Source organism: Scophthalmus maximus, chromosome 5, assembly GCF_022379125.1.
Source record: "Scophthalmus maximus strain ysfricsl-2021 chromosome 5, ASM2237912v1, whole genome shotgun sequence".
Taxonomy (NCBI): Eukaryota; Metazoa; Chordata; class Actinopteri; order Pleuronectiformes; family Scophthalmidae; genus Scophthalmus; species Scophthalmus maximus.
In genome coordinates, this window is record NC_061519.1 from 7,357,715 (window position 1) to 7,383,078 (window position 25,364).

At 40.5% G+C, this 25,364-nt stretch overlaps 1 protein-coding gene across 3 annotated transcripts in view; it reads left to right on the top strand.

The window, feature by feature from the left end:
• The window catches only part of LOC118311526 (disks large-associated protein 1), a 90,385-nt gene extending 65,428 nt beyond the window's left edge, over window positions 1-24,957 (top strand). For 2 of the 3 annotated variants that reach the window (XM_035635475.2, XM_035635477.2), the window contains exons 7-16: window positions 7,271-7,395; window positions 8,182-8,307; window positions 8,491-8,649; window positions 11,387-11,469; window positions 12,774-12,819; window positions 15,487-15,768; window positions 16,813-16,945; window positions 17,534-17,625; window positions 19,436-19,588; window positions 23,127-24,957. In XM_035635475.2, coding sequence (XP_035491368.2) covers window positions 7,271-7,395; window positions 8,182-8,307; window positions 8,491-8,649; window positions 11,387-11,469; window positions 12,774-12,819; window positions 15,487-15,768; window positions 16,813-16,945; window positions 17,534-17,625; window positions 19,436-19,588; window positions 23,127-23,351 — 1,424 coding nt within the window. In that variant the 3' untranslated portion in view covers window positions 23,352-24,957. Of the gene's footprint in view, window positions 1-7,270; window positions 7,396-8,181; window positions 8,308-8,490; window positions 8,650-11,386; window positions 11,470-12,773; window positions 12,820-15,486; window positions 15,769-16,812; window positions 16,946-17,533; window positions 17,626-19,435; window positions 19,589-21,941; window positions 23,107-23,126 lie in introns of those variants that run through there. The other variant, XM_035635478.2, reaches the window with a different exon arrangement.
• The last annotated feature ends 407 nt before the right edge of the window (window positions 24,958-25,364 follow it).

Genomic DNA, 25,364 nt, shown 5'->3' on the forward strand with positions numbered 1-25,364 from the left:
AACATAACATCAACTGAAATACTATTACATATTAATGATTACATCAGAAATGAGATGAAAAACTTTGTGAATGAGCATTCTATGTAGCATGATGGTCATTTTGTAAATAATGGTCCTATTTAGAGTAAAATAGACCATAAAGCAGAGGATGCTTTGGGGCAGGGCTACACAGCGACCTGTCAATAAGGATAGAACTTGGTTCTGAACTTGTTTTGGGGTGTTGTCTGTGTTAAAAGTCTTCCCCTCTCAGTGTGTTTTCACTTCATCACAGTTCATTGAAACACTTTGGTCATCTGGAAATACAGCGCTCCATTGCACTTTGCTGACCTAGCTACAGTAGCTCGCACTGGCGTTACTGGGCAACCGGCTGTGTGTCACTGCAGCAGAATGGCGCCAGCAACCGGGGCATGCTTCTCACCCACCGACGAAAATACGCCAGATGACTCATGTCAGCTGGTTAAAAAATCAGCTAAATTTACCTAATTTACCAACTAAGGGATAGTTCAGTGACTTATGCATAGTTAATATGTTACCTTATGGAGATGGTGATAAGCGATGTCATTTTACGGAGTTTGGAGGAGAAGTGGAAGTAGCGAAGTCCGAGTCCCGCTGTTGCAGAGGGGACCACCGAAAAACTTCTTTTTCAGCACATTTTTAAACCTTACCTAAACTATATATATATATATATATATATATATACACACACATATCCGTTCAATTGTACCCTTGAAGATGTATTTTTTTCCCTGCTTCAGTTTGTCGCCTGACAGCCGTTTAAGTTTGCGCTTTTGTTTCAAGCGTGACTCAGAGATTGAGATATTGACACAAATAAATCAAACTATGGTGACTTTAGGATTTCCACACCTCCACCACTGAGGTCATGCTGTTGTGTCAGTAAACACTGAGATCCTGGTTTGGGCTGAGACTAAGTTAGTGAAAGTGTTGAAGGGTCTGGTTCCAGTGTAAGGGTAAGATGGAATGTGATCTTGACAGGTGGCTCAGCCTGCATCACTGCTGAGGCTGTACTGGTCTACTGAGTTTCACAGTTCATTCCAACCTTCAACTGTGGTCAAGAGCCTTGGGTAATGACTGAAAGAATGTGATTGTGGATACATGCTCAAATAGTGTAGCATTGCAATTTTTTTAAATAAGCTTTATGCAATTACCGATCATACCAAGAGCTTTGTTCTCACATATGAGTGAGCACATAATAAAAGTAAGAAAAGTAAGACAGCTGCCAAACTAGAGATATCATCTTTTTAATTCCAGTCATTCTTGCATCTCCATTTCCCATAATACAACTCAACCACCAACAGTTCAATCGGGGATTAGGGTGTGTTTTGTTGGGAGTGTTTTGTTGGGAGCTCAGGTCTGGTCAGTGGCTCACCCCCAGATATTTTTGAGTTTACTTGGGGCAGGTGTGGCTCAAGGCACTGAACGGTCCCATTCACACACTGACAGCTGTAATGTATATGGGATAAAAGATAGCTGTATGAATATATGTGTAAATGGGTGTGACTAGTGACTAGAATCAATTTATATAAATGCAGTCCATGTAGTCTTCATCCGACATTGATATCACCTGAAGACTGGGCACAACTGGTGGAGCAGGTTGTCCACTAACTGGTCCACATAAGTGTCCTTGGGCAAGATACCGAACCCCAAATTGCACGCGACAACTGTGCCAGCATTTTATGAAAGATGTGTGATGGAAAATGTGCTGTGTATAGAAGTGTTGTAAGTATGGGTGAATGGGACCATTTTAGCATGAAGATATTTATCACACATTACACAACTCACACTGTGTTAACACTTAATGTCTCTATACAACTGTTTTCACATATGTAGCAGTACTCCCCATCCCCTGGAAAACGCACATTTTGAAATGATGAAGTTCACCTCGAAACTGAGAGAAAATCCTTTAAACATACAATCAAACAACCAAGCAGTTTCTCGCCACATTACATGTCAGTCAAGTGGAACTGACTTCCAAGAGCAAGGGGCTAAAGACTGCTCTTTCAAAAGAGGCCCCAGTGAACATTTAGCTTTCTGCTGATGCATCACATGCCAAGTGATGAGCTGCCCTGACCCTGTCCATAAGCAACCTGAATATTCTGCTGAAATGCTGGAATCATGACAAGCCAGTGGTGTCTAGAGATGAGCAGAGGGAGTGGAGACAGGCTCAGCCCTGATTTTACAGAGACAGGGAGGAAGGGGGACGACTTTCCTCCCTTGCTAATTTAAATTCACAGGATAAAAACCTCCCTCTCTGAGGATTATTCCCATATCCCATGTTAAGCCCAGGGGTCACTTTGGAGCCAACGTTCAAAGCTTGTTTTTAAGTATTACAGAAACAGATGGAGGAGACTGGAGACAGATGTGGGCAATGAAGACCTTGATTCATCTGTCAGTACATTGCACTAAATGTCTCCTTGATGTAACATTTATATACCACTTACTTGTTTTGAATGGAAAATAATTTCAACTGGATTAGGGTTTCTACACACATGAAAATTGTTGATACTGACAGCACATTTCATTTGTTTTCTGCAGCACAATATCCACCTCTAATGACTCCAGCATGATTCAATTGTTGTATGGTTCTGTTTCTGACACAGCACTAGTGGAAGATCCTGGTCTTGTTCATGACTAAAAAAAAGTTCACATTGACTTCAAACACAATCTCTTTTTTTTCATTTATCAAAACCACCATCTTTCCTAAACCGAAGTTCTTCTGTTCGCTAAACTACATGGTCTGAATGTGAATTGTGACCTGTGGCCCGTTTCAGAAAGCAGGTTTAGTGAAAACTCAGAGTAAGTTGCCTCAGAGCTTTCAAAAAGCCAGTTCTGCTTAACTGTGTCAGTTACTATGGCCACATATGCCATCTAGTAACCTGAGTATCTCCTTCTTTTTAAGCTGAAGCCTTCAGACTGTTTGAGGTATCAGACATGTACTGACATTTTCTTGAAAGGCCGATTGAAATGGAAGCACAAATACTCGGCCGGATGTTTTGTCATTCTCTGATGATTTTCGTGTCTGTTTTTCTTCACAATCCATCATTTATCTAAAGAATATTCTCAGCCCCCATATCGCTCATATGACACATCCTGGACATGCCCTCAGTTCAGAGCAAATTCTTTGTGTAGCACATTGTTTTTTTGCCAGTGGCAGTTTTCTCTACAACATCCGTGACGCTGAGCACATTTCCAAGGCAACGGTCTCTCGCGCTGTCAGAAATGTGACTCTTATTCTCAAATGCTTGCTCTGGTGTTTCCTAGTAACAAACCCACAAGACTCATCAAAGAGCAATTCCACAGGATTGCAGGTATCACTCTAACAAATGTTTAATTTATTTAGTATGAAACATTAATGTGATATATTTTAGGATTTCCAGGTGTGATTGGCTGCATAGATGGAAGTCATATTCCTATCAAGGCTCCATCAGTCAACGAGGGAGATTATGTCAATATAGAAAGTCACAGCATTAATTTGCAGGTAGGTCTAAATAATAGTATTCCAATAGGTCTATGTCACAACAGCCTACAGCTACTGCAGCTAATTACTGTTTCTGCACTGAAGATCATATGTGATGCAGCGCACCTAATCAGCAAGGTGGAAGCAAAGTGGCCTGGGTCTGTGCGTGACTCAATAATTCTTCATGATTCCACACTGAGCACTAGATTTGCCTGTGGTGAGTTTATATAAAGACGACACCCATAACAATCCTGACCTGCATGTGCTCCACTTTGGGTTAATTGAACTCAGAGATGCCTAACCTAATTGTATCGCCTCTTCTCAAACTGAAAACTCAGAGTTGGACAGGCTGGATGGCTGACCTGGGGCTTGTTCCAGGAAGCAGGTTTTGTTAAAACTCTTGAGTATTTTAACCCTGAAAAGAGGGAAACTCTGGGTTTTCCATTCCAGAAAGCAAGTGAACTTAAACTGTAGGACAGTTACCCTGGTAACTGTTGCTGTGAACCTAACCTGCTCACTGGCAGGTTTTCTTGGGAAAAACGCAGTTTCTCCTTAACTCCTCCCTTTTCCTGAACCTGATCTTCAGGAGCCTAGCGTCAGAGAGGATGTTCAGACCTCGTATAGATGCTTTCATTCCCCGGTTTCTCTCACAATAGACCACATATGAACAATATTCTCTGGCCTTATTTCCAGCTTTTTAATATTGCAGATATGCTCCAACCAGAGCAAAGCATTTGAATGCTCTTAGATTTTTTTTCGAACGGGAGTGTTCTGTTCAACAAGTTGAAAGAGCCACTGATGTTTTCTTTGTTTAACATGTGGAATCTGATTGTGTATTTTTGTGCACGTGGGATTGAAGCCTTAATTAAAAAATAATTAATAACAATGCAGGTTTTTCTGACGTGAGCAACAAGAATCGAACCCCGGCCACCTGACAGCATCACTAACCATTTCACCATCATCTTCGTAATGAAATTCATGGAGAAAATATCAGCATGTTTTAAATCAATTGATTGTTTTATTCAGTTATTCATGTTCACTCGGGCAGTAACTGTCTCCAACACCAACCTTATCAGCAGCAGCTGTGATTCTCCTCTTTCTCAGAATGTGTTTATTTTCTCCATAAGCACAAAGTAGTTTCTCCAACTCTAAGAACGGCATGACGTAGGAGGACCTTGTTTTAGCCTCGGTTGCCATGGTGACTATCGGAGTATCGGAGCTCCATTGATGATGGCTTTTCATAGTCAGAGTTGATCTAATTAACTCGGAACTGCTTTTCTGGAACTGAAAACTAAGTTTCCCATCTCAGAGTCCAGGGCCGTTTCTCAATATGCGACCTTCGCTGTACTTGCGTTCTCGTGAAACGTCATCATTCGTGGCCAAAGTCCGTTCACATACAAAGAACCTATCGAGCCAAGAACGGCGCAATGAGCGTATCGAGCCCAGAACCGCAACCCCTTTACCGAGGATGCATCGGAGGAGACTTGTGTGTTCTCGGGAGAGCCAAGTAACCCAGAATGCATTTCGCGACAACAAACGGCAATGCGTTTTCGATCCATTTATAAATTGCAATGCTATTTTCCTCACTCACCATAATGTCCTCCACAACTCACCACAATGTTTTTTTCCCGCCACTGAACAATGATACATTATCAATATTGATCATGATCATGAATAAACAGTTTGGTCTGATTTACATCGGGGTGTTCTAAAACGCTCAACATGAAAAGGCTCAACGTCACTTAATGTGCTAAAGCAGCGATCAATTATCACCAAATGAAAAAATATCTAAACCAAAATCCTCTATTTATGGACGTTATCTTACATTAATCTTGCATCAGCATTCCTATCATGTTTGGTTTTGTAAAACTCGCCTCTTGTGTAATTTCAGGCACTTCACTTCCTGTCCCCCTTTGTATTCCTCCTGTGTTGTTACCTGCTCCTCCCTAATGTGTTTCACCTCCTGTCAAAAAGTCTAATGTCTCCCCTCCACTAGAGGACATAGGCTATCATTGTGGTCAAATAGTACCAAAAAAATCTTTTGTACCACCAAATCATAACATGAGTTATTTGGGCTTTTCAGTGGAGATCTAGACCATTCTCCTGACAATATTAATAAAGTGCAGTTTGTTTAGAGAACCGGGTTAGTGCTGAAGAGTGTGATGTCACAGAGATGTAACATGCAGTCCTTTCAGTGGTGACTACTGGAGTTAATTTTTGGGAGAGAGAGAACAAGAGACTTATTGCCAGCAGGGCATTGATATTTAGATATATCAGTTGCTAGCTGCATATAACAAGCTGATTTCCTTCTCCCTCAGGCTGCATGTTATGTATGAACACATGAGCATGAATAAATGTCATTTCACATCTATATTTAGATTTTCCGGAGCCACTGGCTAAATAAACATGGGTACAGATCGTCAAACAATGGAGAAATGGATAAGAGGAAATGGCTGTTCCATCTTCAAAATGAAATGAAGCAATGGTTGTTCTGTAGATCGTGTGCATGCATAGTGACAGCTCCTCTAGTGTGCCTGCACTCTAGTTTCAAAGCACCAGTAATTCAACAAGGATTTCAAAGTCTACAGAATGTATGAAGCCTGTGTAGTTATCATGAATTTAACTTTTCCCTTCTCTCTTATCTCCTCCACTGCGTAAGAACACTGAGAAATCAATTGAAGACAATTTAATTCCAAGCCTGTTTCTTGAATCAAAATTAATGCTGTAGTTCGCAGAGGGAAAGAAGAAAATAGATGGGGAAGAGAGGAAGATTAGAGTGGTGTTGCTCTTTTGTCATATTATGATATAACAGCGAAATCATCCGCTCAGTCACTGTATACAGGTAAAATTTCAAATGATCCCATCTATTTAACATGGTTTTCTGAGGTCATCTGTTTACATCAACAGCATTTTTAGCTCTCATTGATGGCAGGGAACAGACAGTAGCTGCATGGTTAATAATGACAATCTTAGAAAACCTATCCCCACCTATCACCAGCGTATCATCATTTATTTGTCCCCAAAACACATGATTGATCCAAATGTGGATCATGCACGTGCACCTCTATGATTAAAGGAAAAATCTTGGTCATGGTTAAAAGAAATCAATATATACTGCTGGTATGAAATGGGATGTAGACTGCTGTATCAAATGTCAAAGTCTGGCACTTTGTACACCAAGCCATCCGCCCGACCAGCTCATTAACAGACCACATCATTACAACCATCCATCAAGTCATGAAAGGAAAACATATAGACCAGTTGTTTTAAGTGTGTTTAAATGTTGAAATGAATCTGGAAAGGACAAAAGCCTCATATTACGTGTTTGTAGAAATGTCTTCCCATTTCGATACACTTATTTAAGACAGTTCAAAAATGATGTCCAATCTTCTGAACTTCATAATCATCTGCTAAATTTGCATTTTGTGAATAATTAAAATTAAAAAGTTTTAAATTGAATGTTTTTGTATTTGTTTATGACTGCGTGTGCATGTCTGAACTCTGCATCCTCACTGCTACATTGAGCTCCCTTCACATCCACAGCCCTCTGCATTGTGAACAGTTAGTGACATGTTTTTTCTTATGTCCTATGTCAAGTGGAATCACCTCCAAAATAAATGATATATTGCTACAATAAATGATTAAACCTCAATGTGAGTGACCTTTTCCTTTCTAATTCAGTGCCTCTCTGACAGAGGGTGTAATTTTGAACATAGAACATGTTCAATATAGATATACCATATCTTGTTTCCTCTCCTTTTTTTCTTGTTTTTGTTATTTCTCCTTCATTTGCAGTTTCATCTTGCATCACTACTTATAAGAAAACCCCTCCACCAGTGCCACCTCGAACCACAACCTGCTCTACGGCCTCCAAACCTTACATCTCCATCACAGCCCAGAGCAGCACAGAGTCTGCACAGGTACTGCAAAGAGACTGTTAATCTTCACCTGATGTATTGCAGAACATCCATCTGTGAAATAATGTGCAATATAGGAAACAGTGAAACTACCCAGTATATTTCCCAGAATTTCATTCAACATTAGAAAAACACAGAAAACAGCTCTTTTTAGAATAACAAGACACTTTTTAGCAGATTCCCACCTGGATAGGTTGAAGCCTAACTACTAAACTTAGGCAAACTGCTGTGTAACTACTGTAACATTACCGAGTCAATTCACCGACTCACTGCCTGTGCTTCTGCTACACTACAGCAGTTTTAGCATTGACTGTTCAGCAAAAGTCACATTGTATCACTCTAAATTCACTGGACCCTATGTTAGAAATATTTTGGCCACACACCTGTGGCTACGCAGTACAGATAACGTTCCACTCTGAAGGAAAATAAAGTAAATTCTCAATGTGTACAGCCCAATGGGAGTTCAGTGTATAGCACCAGTTTTTATGCTTCCAGGTTATATTCACTTTTGTCATATAAATAGGCCTTGGCCAACAAATTAATGAATAATGTCCCAAAATGAGCCTTTGCTGTTGTTGAGGTTCAGTCTGCTTCTTCATACCTCAACATAACAATATTAGCATCTCCTGCTGGACAAGGAGGCCTGCATCAGTCATCACATATGCATCAGTCATCACACTTTACCTTGTTTCTGCCCAGAATTAAAATGTCATGATAATGTGGGATATTAATGGTCATACTAACACTTTGCATTCAAAGCAATATTTCATGTTTTCTAAAACCAACCAGGATGCATACATGGAAGAGGAGGGACCCAGAGGTGACATGACCATCCAATCGGGGCTCAGTAACTCAACAGAAAGCATTGACAGCATGAAGGCGTTGACAGCTGCAATAGAAGCAGCTAATGCACAGGTTAGTTTTAATTTATTTTAAATTATTGGCAATGTTCAAGGCAACATTTGCTTTGTAACATTGCAACAGCCGTTCAAACTTAATTTTCAATGGTAAGCAGCTATTTGAATAAGCACATTTATTGCATTTCTGAATCTTGTATCCACAGCATATTTAATTTCAGTCCTGAATATTCTTTTGTAGGTTCATGGACCAGCCAGTCAGCATGTTAGTAACAGTACCATGACAGTCATCACCCCCTCATCCTCAATCCTGAGCAGGGGGCCACTTTTTGAAGACCATCGGGATGAATACAGGAAAGAAGCACTCAGGAAGGAAAATTGTCTCTCCATAGGCATCCAGGTATTTATAAGACAGCAGGGCAGGTGTAGAGACATGCAGGCGGAAATAATGGGGTGCAGTTACTTACACATTGTATAGATCCTCAATATCCATGTTTCTGCATATTAATTTCTGCTCACATGTTCGCTTTCTACAAAAATCAGAATCAGTGTGTGTCAGGGGGTCCTGAGCCTTGTTGGTGAGGCTGACGGCAGAAGGAAAAACTGTTTTTGTAATGGGAGGTTTTGGTCTTGACAGACCTCAACCTCTTGCCGGGGTGGGAGGGGACGGCTATGATCTTACCCTGCATGCTTCAGAGTCCTGGAGGCGTGCAGGTCCTAGAGGGACTGCAGGTTGCAGCCAATCATCTTCCAGGCACAGCAGATGATGATCTCCACCTGAGATGACCCCAGTGAGGGTGGTGCTGTCCGCAAACTTCAGGAGCTTGACGTACTGGTGACTGGATGAGCAGCTGTTGGTGTACAGGGGCCTTGATAGATAGATGACATTCGCTCCTTTTCCCTGACCCTCCCACTGACACTACTTGTCCTATACCCTCCCCCTCATCTCCTTTTCTGTTTTCTTTTTGTTCACTACTCCCTACCAGTGAGGTACTATCCCTAGTCGTTTCCACCGCACCACCAACTGTCCCCTTGACCCTATCCCCTCTCACCTTCTGACATTCTTCCTTTCCTCCCCCACATCATCAATACCTGTCTGACAACTGGTTATTTTTCCAACACTCTTAAAGCAGCAAGAGTGAATCATCTTTTAAAGTTACCCACATTCAACCCATTCGATATGAAAAATTACGGACCGGTCACTCTTCTACCATTTCATTCTAAAACATTTGAAAGTGCTATCTTCACTCAACTTTCTGCAGTTCTCCACCAGAACAACCTTCTTGACCCCCACCAGTCTGGATTCAAGGCAGGGCACTATTAGCCGTCCCAGAGGAACTTCACACAGCTCAAGCAGCCTCCCTCTCCTCTGTTGTCATCATGCTCGACCTCTCAGCAGCTTTTGTCACAGTGAACCACATGATCCTCCTCTCCACCCTCCAAGAACTGGGAGTCTCAGGCTCGACACCCTCCCTCTTCGTATCCTACCTCAATGACAACACGTACAGGGTTACTTGGAGAGGATCTGTGTCTGAACCCTGCAACCTCACTAATGGGGTCCCTCGGGGCTCTGTTCTTGGCCCCATCCTCTTCTCTCTGTACACCAGGTCATTAGGCTCTGTCATTCACTCACACGGCTTTTCCTACCTTAGCTATGCAGATGACACCCAACTCATTTCTTCCTTTCCACAATCTAAACTCTACTCGCCTTCCGTGCTGCAAAGGGCTCAGGCAATTCCTACATCTAGAACATGGTTAAACCTTACACCCAAGCCAGCCCACTCCGCTCTGCTACTACCAAACGGCTTGCTACTCCCTCACTGCAAGCGGTGGGCAGCCACCGCTCATCTAAATCCCATCTGTTTTCTGTCCTGGTTCCTCAATGGTAAAACAAGCTCCCCATTGGCATCAGGACAACAGAAACCCTTCAATGCTTTCGTCACAGACTGAAAACTCACCTGTTCAGACTGCACTTTACTTCCTGAATTTATAAAAAAAAAAAAAAAAAAAAAAAACCTGAATGAGCACTTCAAGCTGTTTTCATGATTGATAAATGCTTATGTACTCTTGATTATTGCACTCTTGGGAAATATCTTCATGGTTGAATGCACTTATTTTAAGTCACTTTTGACAAAAGCATCTGCTAAATGAATGTAATGTTATGGGAGCCTGTGTTGACAGGTGTCTCAAAGGTAGGCAGTTTTGGAGAGGCCTGGGCTCCTGCTGAGGTGGGGGAGTAGAGCTGGTGATAAGGTGCTGATGTGTGGTGTCTTCATGGGGGATGGTGTCAGGACTGTCCGATTGTCGTTCAAAGCGACAGTAGAACTCATTCAGATGGAAGACCAAATAAGGGTCGTTTGTTGAGTGTGAGACAGATGGTTTGTAGTTGGTTATCTGCTTCAGGCCCTAGTTGTCAGAGACAAATTCACATACCTGGGCGTTTCAGTGATATGCAAATATAATGAGGTATTTAATTACAATCTGATCCCAGCGCTTGAGAAAGCTAAACAAGACTTAAACCGATTGTCATCGCCTCCCTATCTCACTAGCGAGTGGATTATTTCAGTCAAAGGGAACATCTTACACATATTTTTGTTATTAATATTTTTTAGAAATTTAGAAAAAAACATTTGTTCCCTTATTTGGGACAGAAAATGAGGAAGTGATATCTAGAGAGAAATGTTGAAAAAGGGCCCGCATTAGCCAATATTTTGCAATACTATCGGGCCTCTAACATTGATAAAGTTATCCACTGGGTTCCAAATTTCTATCAGGGTATTGGGGCATTGTGGGCCGAGAAGGAACAGTTTGGTTGTTATCCTGTGTCACTACCATCATTGCTCTGCACACCACTTCCTCTCAGCAAAAAAGTTTTACAAACAATCCTATTGTCAATAGCTCACTGAGGATATGGTCACAGTTAAGGTCACATTTCAAACACAAACAGGCATTCAATCTGCTGCTTATTGTATACAATGGGTTATTTCCACCTTCACCAGCAGCCATACACTGCACCATCTTTATTAGAAAGAAGACAAAGGAACACCAAAAGTTGTCTACTTAATACTATGCTTTAATTGTTTTATTAACCTAGATTATTAATTCACTCATTAATTTATCCTGCCTTTCTCCACTAGGTGGATGGACCAGAGGAGGTTCCAGATCCAGAGGACCCATCTAAGTTCACTTCTGTTGGGGTACAAGTGGAAGATGACAGGGGGTGAGGGACACATTTCCATTTACTCTTTGTGGTTTTATTTTTATTTTGTCTTGTGTTGACTTTTTACTGATTATATATGTGTGTGTATATATATATATGTATATATATATATACTGTATATGAACATTTAACATGGAACTGCATATCTGTTGCTTACAGTATATCCACAGTCCCATTCATTGCGGATCCAAGCATTTATTTCACTTTATTCATATTCTCATTTAGGTACAGTATGTTCAGCATCCAAAGCTCATGACTATAAGTTAGGGTTGTAACAATGCATGTATTGACTTATTTATTTCTGGTCCATGACTAGCACAGAAGTCCAATAACAAAGTACTGGCAGGCCATTCCCTATAACCCACCTATTTAACCTGTGAGTATTAAAGTCCTCCAGTACAACTTTAGCGTCACTAAGTGGTCATCTTTCCAGGAAGACAACCATACACCCCAAAAACTTCTATACTCCAAATTACTGTTTGGTACATAGGTTCAAACAACAGTTAGAGCCTTCCACTCAGCAACTTATGTATAGACGTGTAGAAGCAACCCTCATGTTCTCCAGGGGAAACTCCAACATGGCAGTCCTCAGCTCAGGGTCTGACTATCCCTAAACCCACCTTGTGCCTTTTACACTGGGAAATTCCAGAAAAGGTGTTCACCATGGTTTTGGTTTTCAGTACTGTAAAAAGAAGTGTGACAAACAATATATAGTTGATACTGCTCCTACTCTAACTTGGGTTCCTTTCCTTTGAGAAGGTAAGCACACCTACATGGTCCCTGCCTTTGCCTCCCATCTGACACTCAACCCTAATGCCTATCTTTTGCCCACAAGGTAATAGCTCCATGTAGTTGTTAGTGTTGTGGCCAGTCAGGCCTCATGGCTCAAGGCCTGGCTACCAGACACATTCCAGTGAGCTCCCCCTTCCTGGGGGGCACCAGAAGGTGTTCCCCAATTTCCCCTTTTCTAGGTGATGTGTTGCATCCGTGTCATGGCTGATTCATTTAGGGTTTGTGAATTGTTCTTCTTCTGGCCCCTCATATGGGACAAATATAAAAAAAATTGAGACCGTACAAGAGGCTATTTCCCCAAAACATTACAGTTTCCACGGTCACAGAGATGCATCAATGGAAAACAACATCCTATTGCTAGCGGTAATAGCAATGATTACAATGACCAGTGGGGATTATCATTAACACTGATGAGAAATATAGGCCTGTGACAAAGAAATCCTTGAATCTTGAAATGGTTTTCTGCGATCAAAAATGAAAAAAAAAATTGTTTGTTTTCTTCTGGTGGTCAGGTATCGCCGTTACCAGCGCTCCAACAGTGTGACTGCAGCTGTACAGGTAAGCCTCCAATACTAAAGATTTGTGACCCGCCATCGTCTAATTTTTTGCCACCACAGTTTCATAGTAAACCAACTTTTACTTTTACAGTTTTTACACATTATAACATATAAGGTCTCTAATTTATGGTTTTGCCGCTGTTCCTTCATGGTGCTCTTTGCCCCATTTTCTCTCTCTCTCTCTCTCTCTCTCTCTCTCTCTCTCTTTCTCACACACAAATAAGTTACCCTATTATAGGGTAATTGCAGGCAGGATGACCTTGGTATAGTTTCAGCGGTAGCTGTGTGATTTGCCGCAAGGGGCATGCAGTTCTAAGCAGGCAGACAGACAGACCTAGGTTTAAAACCTAGTGACATGAGGTTATTTACCTCATGTCACATTCATATACTGCCAGAAGAGCCATCAGAGGCAATTCAGGGTTAAGTGTCTTGCCCAAGGACACATCGGCATGCTGACTGGTCGAAGTGGGGATTGAACCACCGACCAGCGGTTTGTGGATGACCTCTCTGTCTCCTGAGCCACAGCCACCCAAGTCAAAACTCAGTTGGCAGTCAAACATTTCTGGATAATTAAAAACATTTCACATAGCTCATTTTTTTTTTGAGATCTGGTCATCAAGGTGAGCACCAAAGTCCTTTTTCCAGCTATCTCTAATATCCATAAGCAGCTGGTCATATATAGTCATCACTTTTCTTATTATTAAGTATTGTTGCCTTTATAATAAAATTATCAAGGATATTGAACTTTGTTCCACTTTTATAATATGAAATTGAATTCAGATAGCTCCTGATCTGCAGGTAAAGGTAGAAGTGTGTTCGAGGAAGATGATGATGCTATATACAAATAAACTTTCTTTCCCTTAATTGATATGTATCTTGTTTTAAATCAATTGCATGTGCTATGGCTGCTTTGAAAAAAATGTTTTTGATTTACTTTGTACCTATGAGTTAGTTGGGAATGAAAGCTGCATTATGGATAACATGCTGTAGATCGATTTGGTTATGATTAGTATTTGATTGGCCAGGAAGTAGTTGTAGAAGTTAGGTGCATCAAGACCACCAAGGTTTAGGGTTTTTTGTAGTGTTGACAGTACAATTCTTTTTTTACAGACATGTAAGAGTCTTGACTTTAACCAGTTAATCAAGCAGTTTGAGGTTTTAGAGAATCTGTTGATAGTTTCATGGATTCTTGTAGAAATGTTTGTGGGTTCTGTATGAAGAGCATAGTGTCAGCTGCATATAAACTTATTTTATGGTTTGCCATGATGTACACCTGTAATGAGAGTATTCTGGTGGATAGATGCAGCAAGTGGCTCGATGTAGATGGCGAAGAGGGAGGGGGAGAGTGGGATCCTTGTCTTCCCCCCAAATTTTAATGCAATTGTATTCTCCTACTGCACTATATCTTTAAACTGAGTTTTAGAGTCCTGATAAAACTCTCCTTCAATGTAAAGTTTGTCCAAAATTACAAGGTTCGCACGTTTATCGTTTTGTCTGTGTTGTTTCAGGATGGGTAGAGAAGTTTGCGACGTTTGTTTATTTCACGTGGGAATTGGTTGAGTCCATATTTAGTTCCTTTCCTTTTCTTTTTAGGATTCTTTGTGCTTGTAATGTTCCAGTTTGGTGATGGTGGGACAGTGATGGTGGTAGCTTGGGATCCAAAACGGTGTAGACGGTGGAAATTGATCTGATTTACGGTGTCGGGAAGAAGCTTGAGTTTGATTTTCATGAAGACTTTTAATAGTGTTTCTGGGTTTTCAGATGGGTGTTCGGGAATCAAGTTGTCGCGCATTCTTCTGGTTTGAATATCTAGTATGGGTTTTTTCATTGTTTTGTTTTCTTTTGTTACTGAATCAATTTCTTCGGTAAGGGATTTGATTGGAGCGAGTTGTTGGACTATTCTAACTTTTGCGATGTAATATGATTTGAAGAACAAATCTGTGACCCAGTCCGGACCAAAAGATCAAAATATACTGTAATCTAAAGAGTTGGTCTCACTCCGGATCAAACTTAACCTTGGTTTGGTTTGTTTGCAGTGTGAAAGTGCTTGTTCAGACCTATGGACCAATTGCAGGAAGTCACAGAGAGAGTATTAAAAAATAGAAGAATTGAACTAAGCAGAAGAGAAGCAAAAATGCATTTGAAGTTGATGATGCTGGTATTAATACCATATTGATATAACAGTGGCAACAAAATTAATGAAATGAACTGGTTCATTCATTTTCTTCATTCGAACCAACTACTACCTGCCGAATTGACAACATGATGATTTCAGGCATACGCCCATCTACAAAACAGCCAATGTCAAGTATAGGTAGACGCAACCCACATACATGTAGGTGATAAGGACAGGACGTATGTATGTCATACAAATTCTTCAGTGCACTCCATGAAACCAAAACTGACCGGATCAATTGTATACAATGTAACAAGACCTTGGTTCTATGTCTTCTGAACTTTTCAGGTGTGAAAACGCCATTAGAGTCTATCCAGAAAACATTACAGTAATCTAATGAAGCGAAAGGATGGGTTAGGATCTCCATTTCCTTCTAACCTATACACTCTTGCAATTTTTATTTTTAGGGAAAGTAATTTCTGGTATTATTCAAAGACCCCATAATTTGTTCATTTAGGTATTTTATCTACATTTTTTCCATCATCTATACAGGCAGATCTGGACATCCCTGAACTGCCGGATATCCCTCTGGACTGCCCAGACACTGATATGGAAGTCCTGTCATCTGGAATGATCTCTCGACAATACTCCCGTGATGCTGCCACCTCCACCGTCAGCATCCAGGGCTCAGGGAACCACTACCATGCCTGTGCCTCCGATGACTATGACGATGTGGGCTTTGACCCATCCATCCTCCCACCTCCAGACCCTTGGATAGACAGTGTAACAGATGACCCACTTGATGACAACTTCAGCAGCTCCACTATACTCGAGGTATGTGGGGTCTACTAATAGTGATTAACCGAAAGAGAATTATCACCAACTCTGCAGGTCATCTCATCTGTACAGAGCTTTTTAGTCTCTTTTAGTGCATTATTTTAAGTTCAACTCAATGCTCCTATCAACTGGGTATCGAGAAACTGGGTAATCAGAAGCTGATTTAAGTAAAAAAAGCTTTGATAAACCACTGTTCACTGCATTCCCAGCACCAACCCAGCCCCAACCCTAACAGCTCCAACATACTGACCAGATGGTGAAAATAGTAGAACATTAAGCAGAGAAAGATAATGATTTGGTGGAGACCAAAAACAGAGCTTAAAAGGGTTGGGTTATTGGACATTCACCTATGTCAAGTAAAAAGTAATAAGTATCCTGACACATGACATGAAATGATTATTAATGTTATTCTGTATTGGCTTAATATGTATATGCAGCTGTTTGCAAACAGATTTTTCCTTATCAACCGTGTCAGGTGATAATATGTAACTGTTGTGTTTATACATTAAATAATTGGTCTCAGTGCTTACATGGTATTCCATACACCTCAATGCTATTAAGTAATCAAAACATACACAAATAGACTAGAATCGAGTTAACAACAGGGATTTGCTCTGTGTTTTAGATGTCATTCTAGGCACTGTTGACTTCTGATGGTCACATATATTTTTTTCATTTGCGCTAAAGAATTGATCTTTTTTTCAAAAAATTAAAGATGGATTAATGATGGATGGATGAATAATAAAAACAGTTGTTTCACGGTCAGATTATCACGGTCAAGTATCTTTGACTTGAAATCAAATACTAAAGAACCCTTTAGAACCTTAAGCAAAGCAGTCCACGACAGGGGGTTTGTGACACGTGAGGAGTGAGTATTATGCATTTGGCTACAGTTATATACTGTGGTACCTGGGGCCTGTAGTATTTCACCAGTTTGTTATGATTTTTCCACATTATTGGCTTTGTTACATTATTGAGAATACAAATGCCTGTGCCAGTGTGTCTCCGCACGTTGTCAAAGTCTGGATGTTTGAATGGCAGGTGGTGCAGCGTTCAGTGTGTCAGAGAGATGGACGCTGGTTTCTGAAGCTGCTGCAGGCTGAGACCGACCGCATGGATGGCTGGTGTCGACAGATGGAGCTCGACAAGCGGGAGAATGACCTACCTGAAGATAGTATGTCTTTGTGTGTGTGTGTTTGTGTGTGTGTTCATCATGTCTAGGTTCAAGTATTTGTTACTATATAAGAAATTTCACATGCAAAAACTGACATCAGTAGTCCGAGTAATTATTATATCTTAAAATAAACATTTTCTTCTAAATGCATTGTATGTGAAACAAATTCATTTTGATTGTTTTATTATAAATAATACATCTTTTTCTCATGAAATAACAAAATAAACTACTTTTTACTATTGGTGCTATTTAAATATAAGTACAGGGGAATGCACGACTGTCTGGAAGAAGACAGGAACAGTTGGATATTTGACATGAAATAAGAAATAGATTATATAAATAAAGTATTTTAAAAAGGGGAGAACATGCATTATATCATTTTCCTGGTTAATACTGTAAGATTCACTTATTAACAAACACTACTGTGGTGTGTAAAATGAGTATCATCCGTAGTTTATACTGTTCATTAGCAGATGGAGATGCTGTGTCCTTGGTAAGCAGGACAATAAAATGTGTTCAGCGTGTTGTGCATTTAATCAAACACAGGTGGATGGTCAGTCTCTTTGTAAACTGTGTCTTTGCTCATAGTCATGGGGAAGATGAGGAGTGCAATGGGAAGTGCTCAGCTTCTGATGTCCCAGAAGTTCCAGCAGTTCAGGGAGCTGTGTGAGGAAAACCTGGTGAGTCCCAAAACACCTTTACTCACACTGAAAAGATGCTTTCAAACGTGTATATTAATATTTCACCTTTCACTCTCTCTGCAATAGACTTTTGAACAAACTAAGATTTGATTTTAATATTCCCTTCCGGAACATTCAGTTTCGTTAGATATCCTTTGCCCATTCATACTCCACCATTTGCAAAACACTATATATTTGCAGCACATTTTTCAAATGCTAACACACTCTTTACAAAACATTCAAAACAGAATGATGTCAAATGTCATGCATTTCTGCATCTGTTGAAATATGAAGATAATCTTGCAGAATAATTACAACTAAATAAATGAAAATCATTCAGAACATAGCTGATTACAAATTCAGATGAAAGCCTACAAATGTGTTTTTAGTCTCATGACCAAACCGAGAACAGGGGGCAGCTCAGAATGACTTTGTTTGGAAACATGGATGGTGGAATACGGGTTGGTGGGAAAAGACAGGTGTCAGGGAGGATGCGTGGAAGACAAGAGAGAGGAAGAATAACACTGGTGATGTTGATGAGAACTGTCCAAATCCAATTCAATTCAATTATCAGCTCAATTTTATTTGTATAGCGCCAAATCACAACCAACATAGTAAGGTCATGACCTTACATTATTACAGAGAAATTCAACAGTTCCCATAATGAGCAACCAGCAGAACCGGACTCTGTTGTGGCCGGAACATCTGCCGTGATATGCAGGAGAGAGTCAAGACTAGAACACTAGTACTGTACAGTATGATCCGAATTAAGGATATTGAGGCAATTTCTGATTCCTTCTTCTTACATATACTTTAGTTAAGTCAATAAATTAAATGATTTATGTGCAAAATCATTAAAGCTTAAGAGGTCAAAGTTCATCATTTAGGTGTTGCTCCCTGTTGTTCGTGTTTTTTAAGTCAGTGTGTTGTGACTGGAAGTGTTTGCTCTCTGACTGAGAATTGTTGTCAGTGTTCTGGTGGAACACACTTATTCTGAGACGTACCAAGTGTTGTGGTGAGTCGAGTTAGTTTTGGAGGGGAGATTCATTGTTTGGCCCAGGTGCATGTTTGCGATGCAGACTGCATGAAGAGTTTTGAAAAAGTGGCTCCAGTACCGAACGATGCTTGTTAGCAATTGACAAAACTGTAATATAGTCTATGGTTCTTCGCAGCTACCTCTGACCACAAGGGAGTCAGTCAAGAGTGAATGAGTACACTGGCACACTTGTCCATGACACTTACTACTCAGCTTTGTAAGGGGACCCCAAGGATGGTGTACTGATGGGCGGTGTCCTGACATAATGTGGTGGGCCGTCTGGGCCAAAAATGCCAGGGCAAATGTTCTGTCCCAGTCCAACCCTGACTTTAAGCAACTTGGATTCTGTGACTCTCCGCTTTTTCTCCAGATTATGGGACCATGATTTCCAAATTAAATGCAAAATTGAATTGCATCTGAAAAGAGGACTTTGGACCACTGAGCAATGGCCCAGTTCTTTTTCTCTTTAGCCCAGGTCACACGCTTCGGACACTGTCTGTGGTTCAGGAGTGACTCAGGAGTTTCAGTGTGTTCAGTCTAGGGTATATTACATTTTCACTTTCTTATATAACTGACAAAAAATATTGAACCTTTTCCATGATATTCTAATTCTTTGAGCTGCACCTGTACGAGTAGAACATTTATATTTTTACTTTATTTTTATTTATTATCCTATGATTTCACAAAATATTTTGGGCTGCTCTGCAAATAAACCTGAATGTGTAAAATCATTTTTACACCGAGCCACTTTCATGTCTTCTTCTAATGTCACAGAACCCCAATGCCCACCCTCGTCCTGTCGCCTCTGACCTGGCTGGTTTTTGGGATATGCTTCAGCTGTCAATCGAGAACATAAGCCTGAAGTTTGATGAGCTTCACCAGCTCAGAGCCAACAACTGGAGACCCCTGGATCCCCCTGAGAGACAGGTATGCACACATGAGCTCCTAGTTCACCAACAGTCTGACTGCTACACCAAGGATAACACCATCTGAATGGGAGGTGTTATGTGTGCTCGTTTTTTTTCACCCTATGGTTATTATGAATGTGACTCATAAATGTCTCATTTGGCATCAACTAACTTCCGTTTATGGAAGACGGAGGGATATTTCACTACACCCCTGTGATTCTCCTCATCCAAGATTTTGCCAAATCTAATATAATCTAAAATTGAAAATAGTCTTTCACCTAACCACTGTTCAAAGCAAACCCAATGCTTTGAAGTACATTCAGGTAAGGTAACACATTTTCTATCCAGGCTCAACAGAAAGCAGCTGTCCCTGATCAGACCTGAAGCTGAGATTAAAATAGAAGATATATGTTTAGAAATAGTAATGTCCAGTCAATATTAAATTAACATTTAATCAAGCAGATATGACATGACAACCTGAATTTATAGAAAAAGAACTGAAATTTACAATGACCTAATTTGACCAGTGACTCTCAGGGAAACTACTAAACTACTAAAGTTGGAATCTCGTCAGCACATTTTTAGAGCAATCATTTTGTAGGTAATGAAAGCCATAAAAGTCTTGCCAGTGACCGTACCAACACGTGAAACATCCCTCAGTAATTTCTGGAATCATACACTTTGCACAAAGTGTCATGTTGCCAGTTGTTCTGTGGAGCCAGATGTGATTCTATCACTTTGTGACCAGACTTTTATTTATGGTTTATTTCTTCACAAATCTCCAAAACCAAAACGGCCACAGTCATCCCCAGATCTATGTACAGTGGCTCTGTATACAATAGGCATCTTGCCCCGTGAAACTACACATTTTCTCATGCCAGCAACATATGTCAAGCAACACACTGACATTAAAAGAGCATTGCATCATATGTGTGAGAGTAGATTTCTCCTACAGTGTCAAAGCTATTGATAGCACTGATGTCAGGCTGTGTAGTGCTTTTGAAAGTTTTGAAAGTTTTGAAAGATGAACATGAGTAAACAAGAACTGATATGGAGATGGAAGTTTGAAAGATTTTGTTACACGAAAATCAGATGATCTGCCCGCGCTTTCACTGCTGCATTCTCTCGTGCTGCCTGCAAATACGGGCCAACCCACCAAAGTGCGGGCTCACCTGGCTTTTATGGGGAATGGGAGAAGACACTCTAAATAGATCTGGGCATGTTACGCCCAAATCACACCCATGATTGATTAAGATACTTGAGAATAACATTTTTGAACTTGTATTTCTCTTTTTTGTGCCATTAAAAGTGAATTTGGACAAACAATGCACGTGCGCCTTGTGCTTTAAAATAGAGCTTTAGGACTAAATTCCACTATTTCACACAGTGTGAAATGACATGAACCTGTAAGATAGCCACAGTGTATAGGGACATATTTGCACACCACTTTGATGTATTAATATAAAATACACTAGCCTCTCACACCTTTGCAAGACTCCTAGTTAGCTCAGCATTAAGGTTTAGTCACACAGGGACGCTGGAAGTCAGTCAAGAGTTGCGGGTGCTGAGAAAAAGTCTATATAATTATTTCATATAATATGCAAGTGCGACAGTCATTATTTTTGTATTTGTATGCTATTGCCACCATCCGTGATCCTTTCAGTTCACACCTATAATTTTCTCCATCATGTTCAACATTTATGCATCAGATAGGCTACAGAGAATATAGACTGAATGCCCGAAGGCCTACTATTATGTTACTATGTTAATACTATGCTACTACTCTAAATATTAAAAAAAAAAAATGTCATATTGATTTGTTTAGTATACTTTTTTCTTGAAGTTACAGCCCTTTGCCAGTGCTACAGCAGCCCTTCTTCCAGCGTCCTTGTAGTCACACCTGAGGTCCCTTATTGAAGCCTTCCTTGTTTGTTTGAGTGCAGGTGGTGATGACCAGTGTTACAGCAGTGATTGATGAAACCTTTCATCGACATGGAATGGTGGGGGTGAATTGATTGGTGCAGGTTTATATGGCTGACTTAGATAGCTTGTATCGAGGCAATACATATATATATATATATATATATATATATATACACATGACAGAAGCAAAGAAAGTAAAGAAGCAAAGAAAGTGGTAATACACAGGTTTTCTTTCATGGTGCAGACAGGGTGTGTGTGAGGTTGTTGACTTAGACTCTATGGTACTTTTCCCTCTGCACATCTCTAAGTGTATCTCTTAAGCCTGGTGTGTTGCTCTCTTTCAGCAGTGTGCATTGTGATTTTGCATCATTGTGATTATTGCCTCGGATGGTTTCCTCATTTGCTCTCATTGTTGTCATTTTCTTTCTTGTGCTTTTTTGTGTTGACAGTGAAGGCGCTCGAAAACAGCCATGCATCAGTCAGCATAACTGCAATGCCAACACCTTAGGGCCTTGACAACTCTGGGCTTCCATTGATCCATCGTGTCTGTCTTTCCATTCATCTGTCCATGCCTTCTTCCTTCCTTCCCTCCTTCCTTTCTTCCCTCTGCCGCATGCAACTGCCTCAGCATGGGCTCTTTTTGATGTGTTTTGTGTGTTGTAAATGTCAGGGTCATAAAATATTGAGAGGAGTGAGTGTAACTAATATTCCTAAGTATGGACATTTCGACACATTAGTTTCAAAGGGGATAAGCTGAATTCTGCTGGTTTGGGGTCCTGCAAATGGAGTTTGTTCTTCTTGTTTAAGGATATATCTTTTTTTTAATACATAGGGATAATAATCATGGCTCTGTCCAGACAAGTCAAAAAATTTGAGCAGGCAGATGATCAGACGGGTATGAAACAAACCAACAGGGTAGGCAAACTTCACGACCCTGTCTTGATAAAACCTTTTGTTTTGTTTTGGCTCCTCTGACTTTCATAACCTCTCAGACTTTGTTGAAATCGTCCGTTCTGAAATCTCAACGGTCATGTTGCCAACTATAATGTTGTCATAACAGATTGTTTACCTAAATGATGGACATAGGTATGTAAATTAACCTGAAATGTTCTTTTACCTAATTCATAGAAAGATTTAGAAAGATAGATCATTTTAAAACTGGTGCCATGTCTATGTATGATTTTTTTCATATAGTTATTGAAAAGATCTGTGCAGAAACAGACCCCTGCCACAAGATAGGCTTGCATCCAGTGAACTCAAATTGCCTATTATGAAAGTAAAATACCTGCCTTGCATGTATGAAAACCTGCATAGAGCCATGTCACACATAACCACAAGTTAAGAATTCAAATAAACAGCATGCAAAGTAGCTACAGTATTTGACTGAAACACAGTGTGATGCAGTAGGATGATCTAAAGAATAATTATTCACAAAGTCTGACTCAGCTTATCTCTTACCTACTTAGATTATTATGAACTCGTACATATGCACGAACATACATTAAACTAAAAGCCCTCTACATTGAATATGGCAGCTTCAATGGGCAGCACTGACACACACACACACACACACAGGTGTCTGTGTTTTCCCTGAAATGCTGTGCCCTCCCTCTCCTACCGTCCTCTCCCACTAGGAGAGGCGGCTCCCACCTCCAGTGCCAAAAAAACCACCCAAAGGTCCCCACCACTACCCTCCTCTGGCCAGAGACCGCTCGCTGGAGAGCTCAGAGAAACAGCGGCAGGAGGCCAGGAAGCGCCTGATGGCCGCCAAGAGAGCTGCATCTGTGCGACAAAACTCGGCAACAGAGAGCGCCGACAGCATCGAGATTTACATCCCTGAAGCTCAGACAAGGCTATGAGGACGCTCCCAGACACACACATGCATACTAACACACACACACACACACACACACACACACACACACACACACACAGTATAAGGTTGTCCACACCAAGGTATATGAGTGTAGTATGATTTTTTGTGTTCAGATCTGCACAGATATTCAGCCCTGAGCACTTCCCCGATCTGTCTACCGAATGAAACATTTGTCGCTGATGAACAAGCACACTTCTGATAGGTGTGGTTGGGTGTGGTCACAAACTATGTTTTCTTGCACCTGCAACCACACCCAACAGTGATGTCACTGCAGCAATGATGTCAGTATCACAGCACTTGCCTGACAGGCTGCAAACTTTGCAAGCCAAGTGCAAGACTCGATGACCTAAATGCAAAACTGTGATGCAAACAGAGTCGGCAAGAGGAGCAGGACGCACTTCTGTTTGCTGCTCCACCGCTCTACTCAGGTGCGTAATGCACCGAAGTAGGCTGACATAAATGACAAACACATTAAAATACCCCTCCCCATATGCAAAACTCTGTGTTTTCGCCCGGCACATTTGAGCGTTTGACTTCAGACAGGACCTGCATTTTGCATTAACACGTGCATGTCCTGGTCAGGGCACACCGACAGGTCAGGTGTGAAAGGAGGCGGTCTCCTCTTTTCATTCGAGGATCATGTTTGGTCAGATCAGACAGGACTTGGTTTGAGGTTTGGTCAATACTGGAGGTGATGGACAATCTTAAAATACACACACACACGCACATGAATGCGCCTCACATGCACAGTGGTTCACACACATTGAACACATCAGTACTTACAGGTAATTCTTTCAGGCTATATGAACACTTCAGGCTCTTGTAATATAAGAACAGTGTCTTTCCCTCTGGTAAAGAGAACGCCATGATAACTTTCTCTTTCATCTCCCTCACTTAACACCACATCAGCGCTTTATGAAACTGAGGAACTTCATGCCACGGCCGACTGGCGTTTTACCCCCTTATTTACCTTCCCGTATGGGGAAATGTTTTGACAGGAAAATGTATTTGGACATCACTCTTTTTTAGCAGTTTCACACTGCTATATTTTTGGGTCACAGAATCAGGATAGGGATTTTTTTCAAAGCTCCCTTGTGGCTCACATGCCTTCCTCCTGTCTATCTTAGCAGTTCAGCTTTCGATGACCAAAACAGCCAAAATACAGGTCAAGTTTTAATTGCACATAATTTCCTTTTTAACCCTCCTAGTGTAACATAGAAAGCCATTAAGTAAATTATAAAATTGCTGACAGTGTCAGACACACTGTTATGAGGAAAATGAGAAGCAGTGTGTCATACTGTAATATAATTGCCATCCGTGCACGGGTCAAACATTTTCTGCCTCTTTGGTTTTATCTTCACATCCCTCCTCCTCCTTGTTGGATTCCGGGGTGATTTGTCTTTTACAGGGTACTATTACACTTAAGCAATATTTAGTGGAAAAGTGACTTTTATGGAAGTTCTTGGAGATTTAGTAAGTAACACAAGACCCTATAGTTAATAAGATCGAAGGAGAACAAGTCCAATATGCAGTGTAGTAATTATTCACATAAAATCTAGATTTTCTTTTCTTTCTAACTTTAGGATTTTCAAGAGCATTTAAAATATATATATATATATATATATATAGATATAGATATAGATATATATATATATATATTTTATTTTTTTTATTTTTTTTCTACAGTTTACAAGTGTGAAGAAAAGCCATGCTAGATTTAAGGTAAGTAACATAGGAGCTTTTTCAGACAAATGTCGAAGCTGCCTATCAATCCAGTAGTTGTCCAACAAGAGCTTCCAGAGAGGTCTCTGAACACAGTGTCTCTGTTTGACAATACTGAATGGCCGTCTACAGACATGACACCGTTTTAATCTACGCTGTATCTTTGGCCAATGTATCAAGAGAATCTGACAGAAACTCACAATGATGTCTGAGATTGCCTGGGATCATTACCTACTTTTTTTTCTTTTTTTTTTACATGGTTGTTATAGTTCTA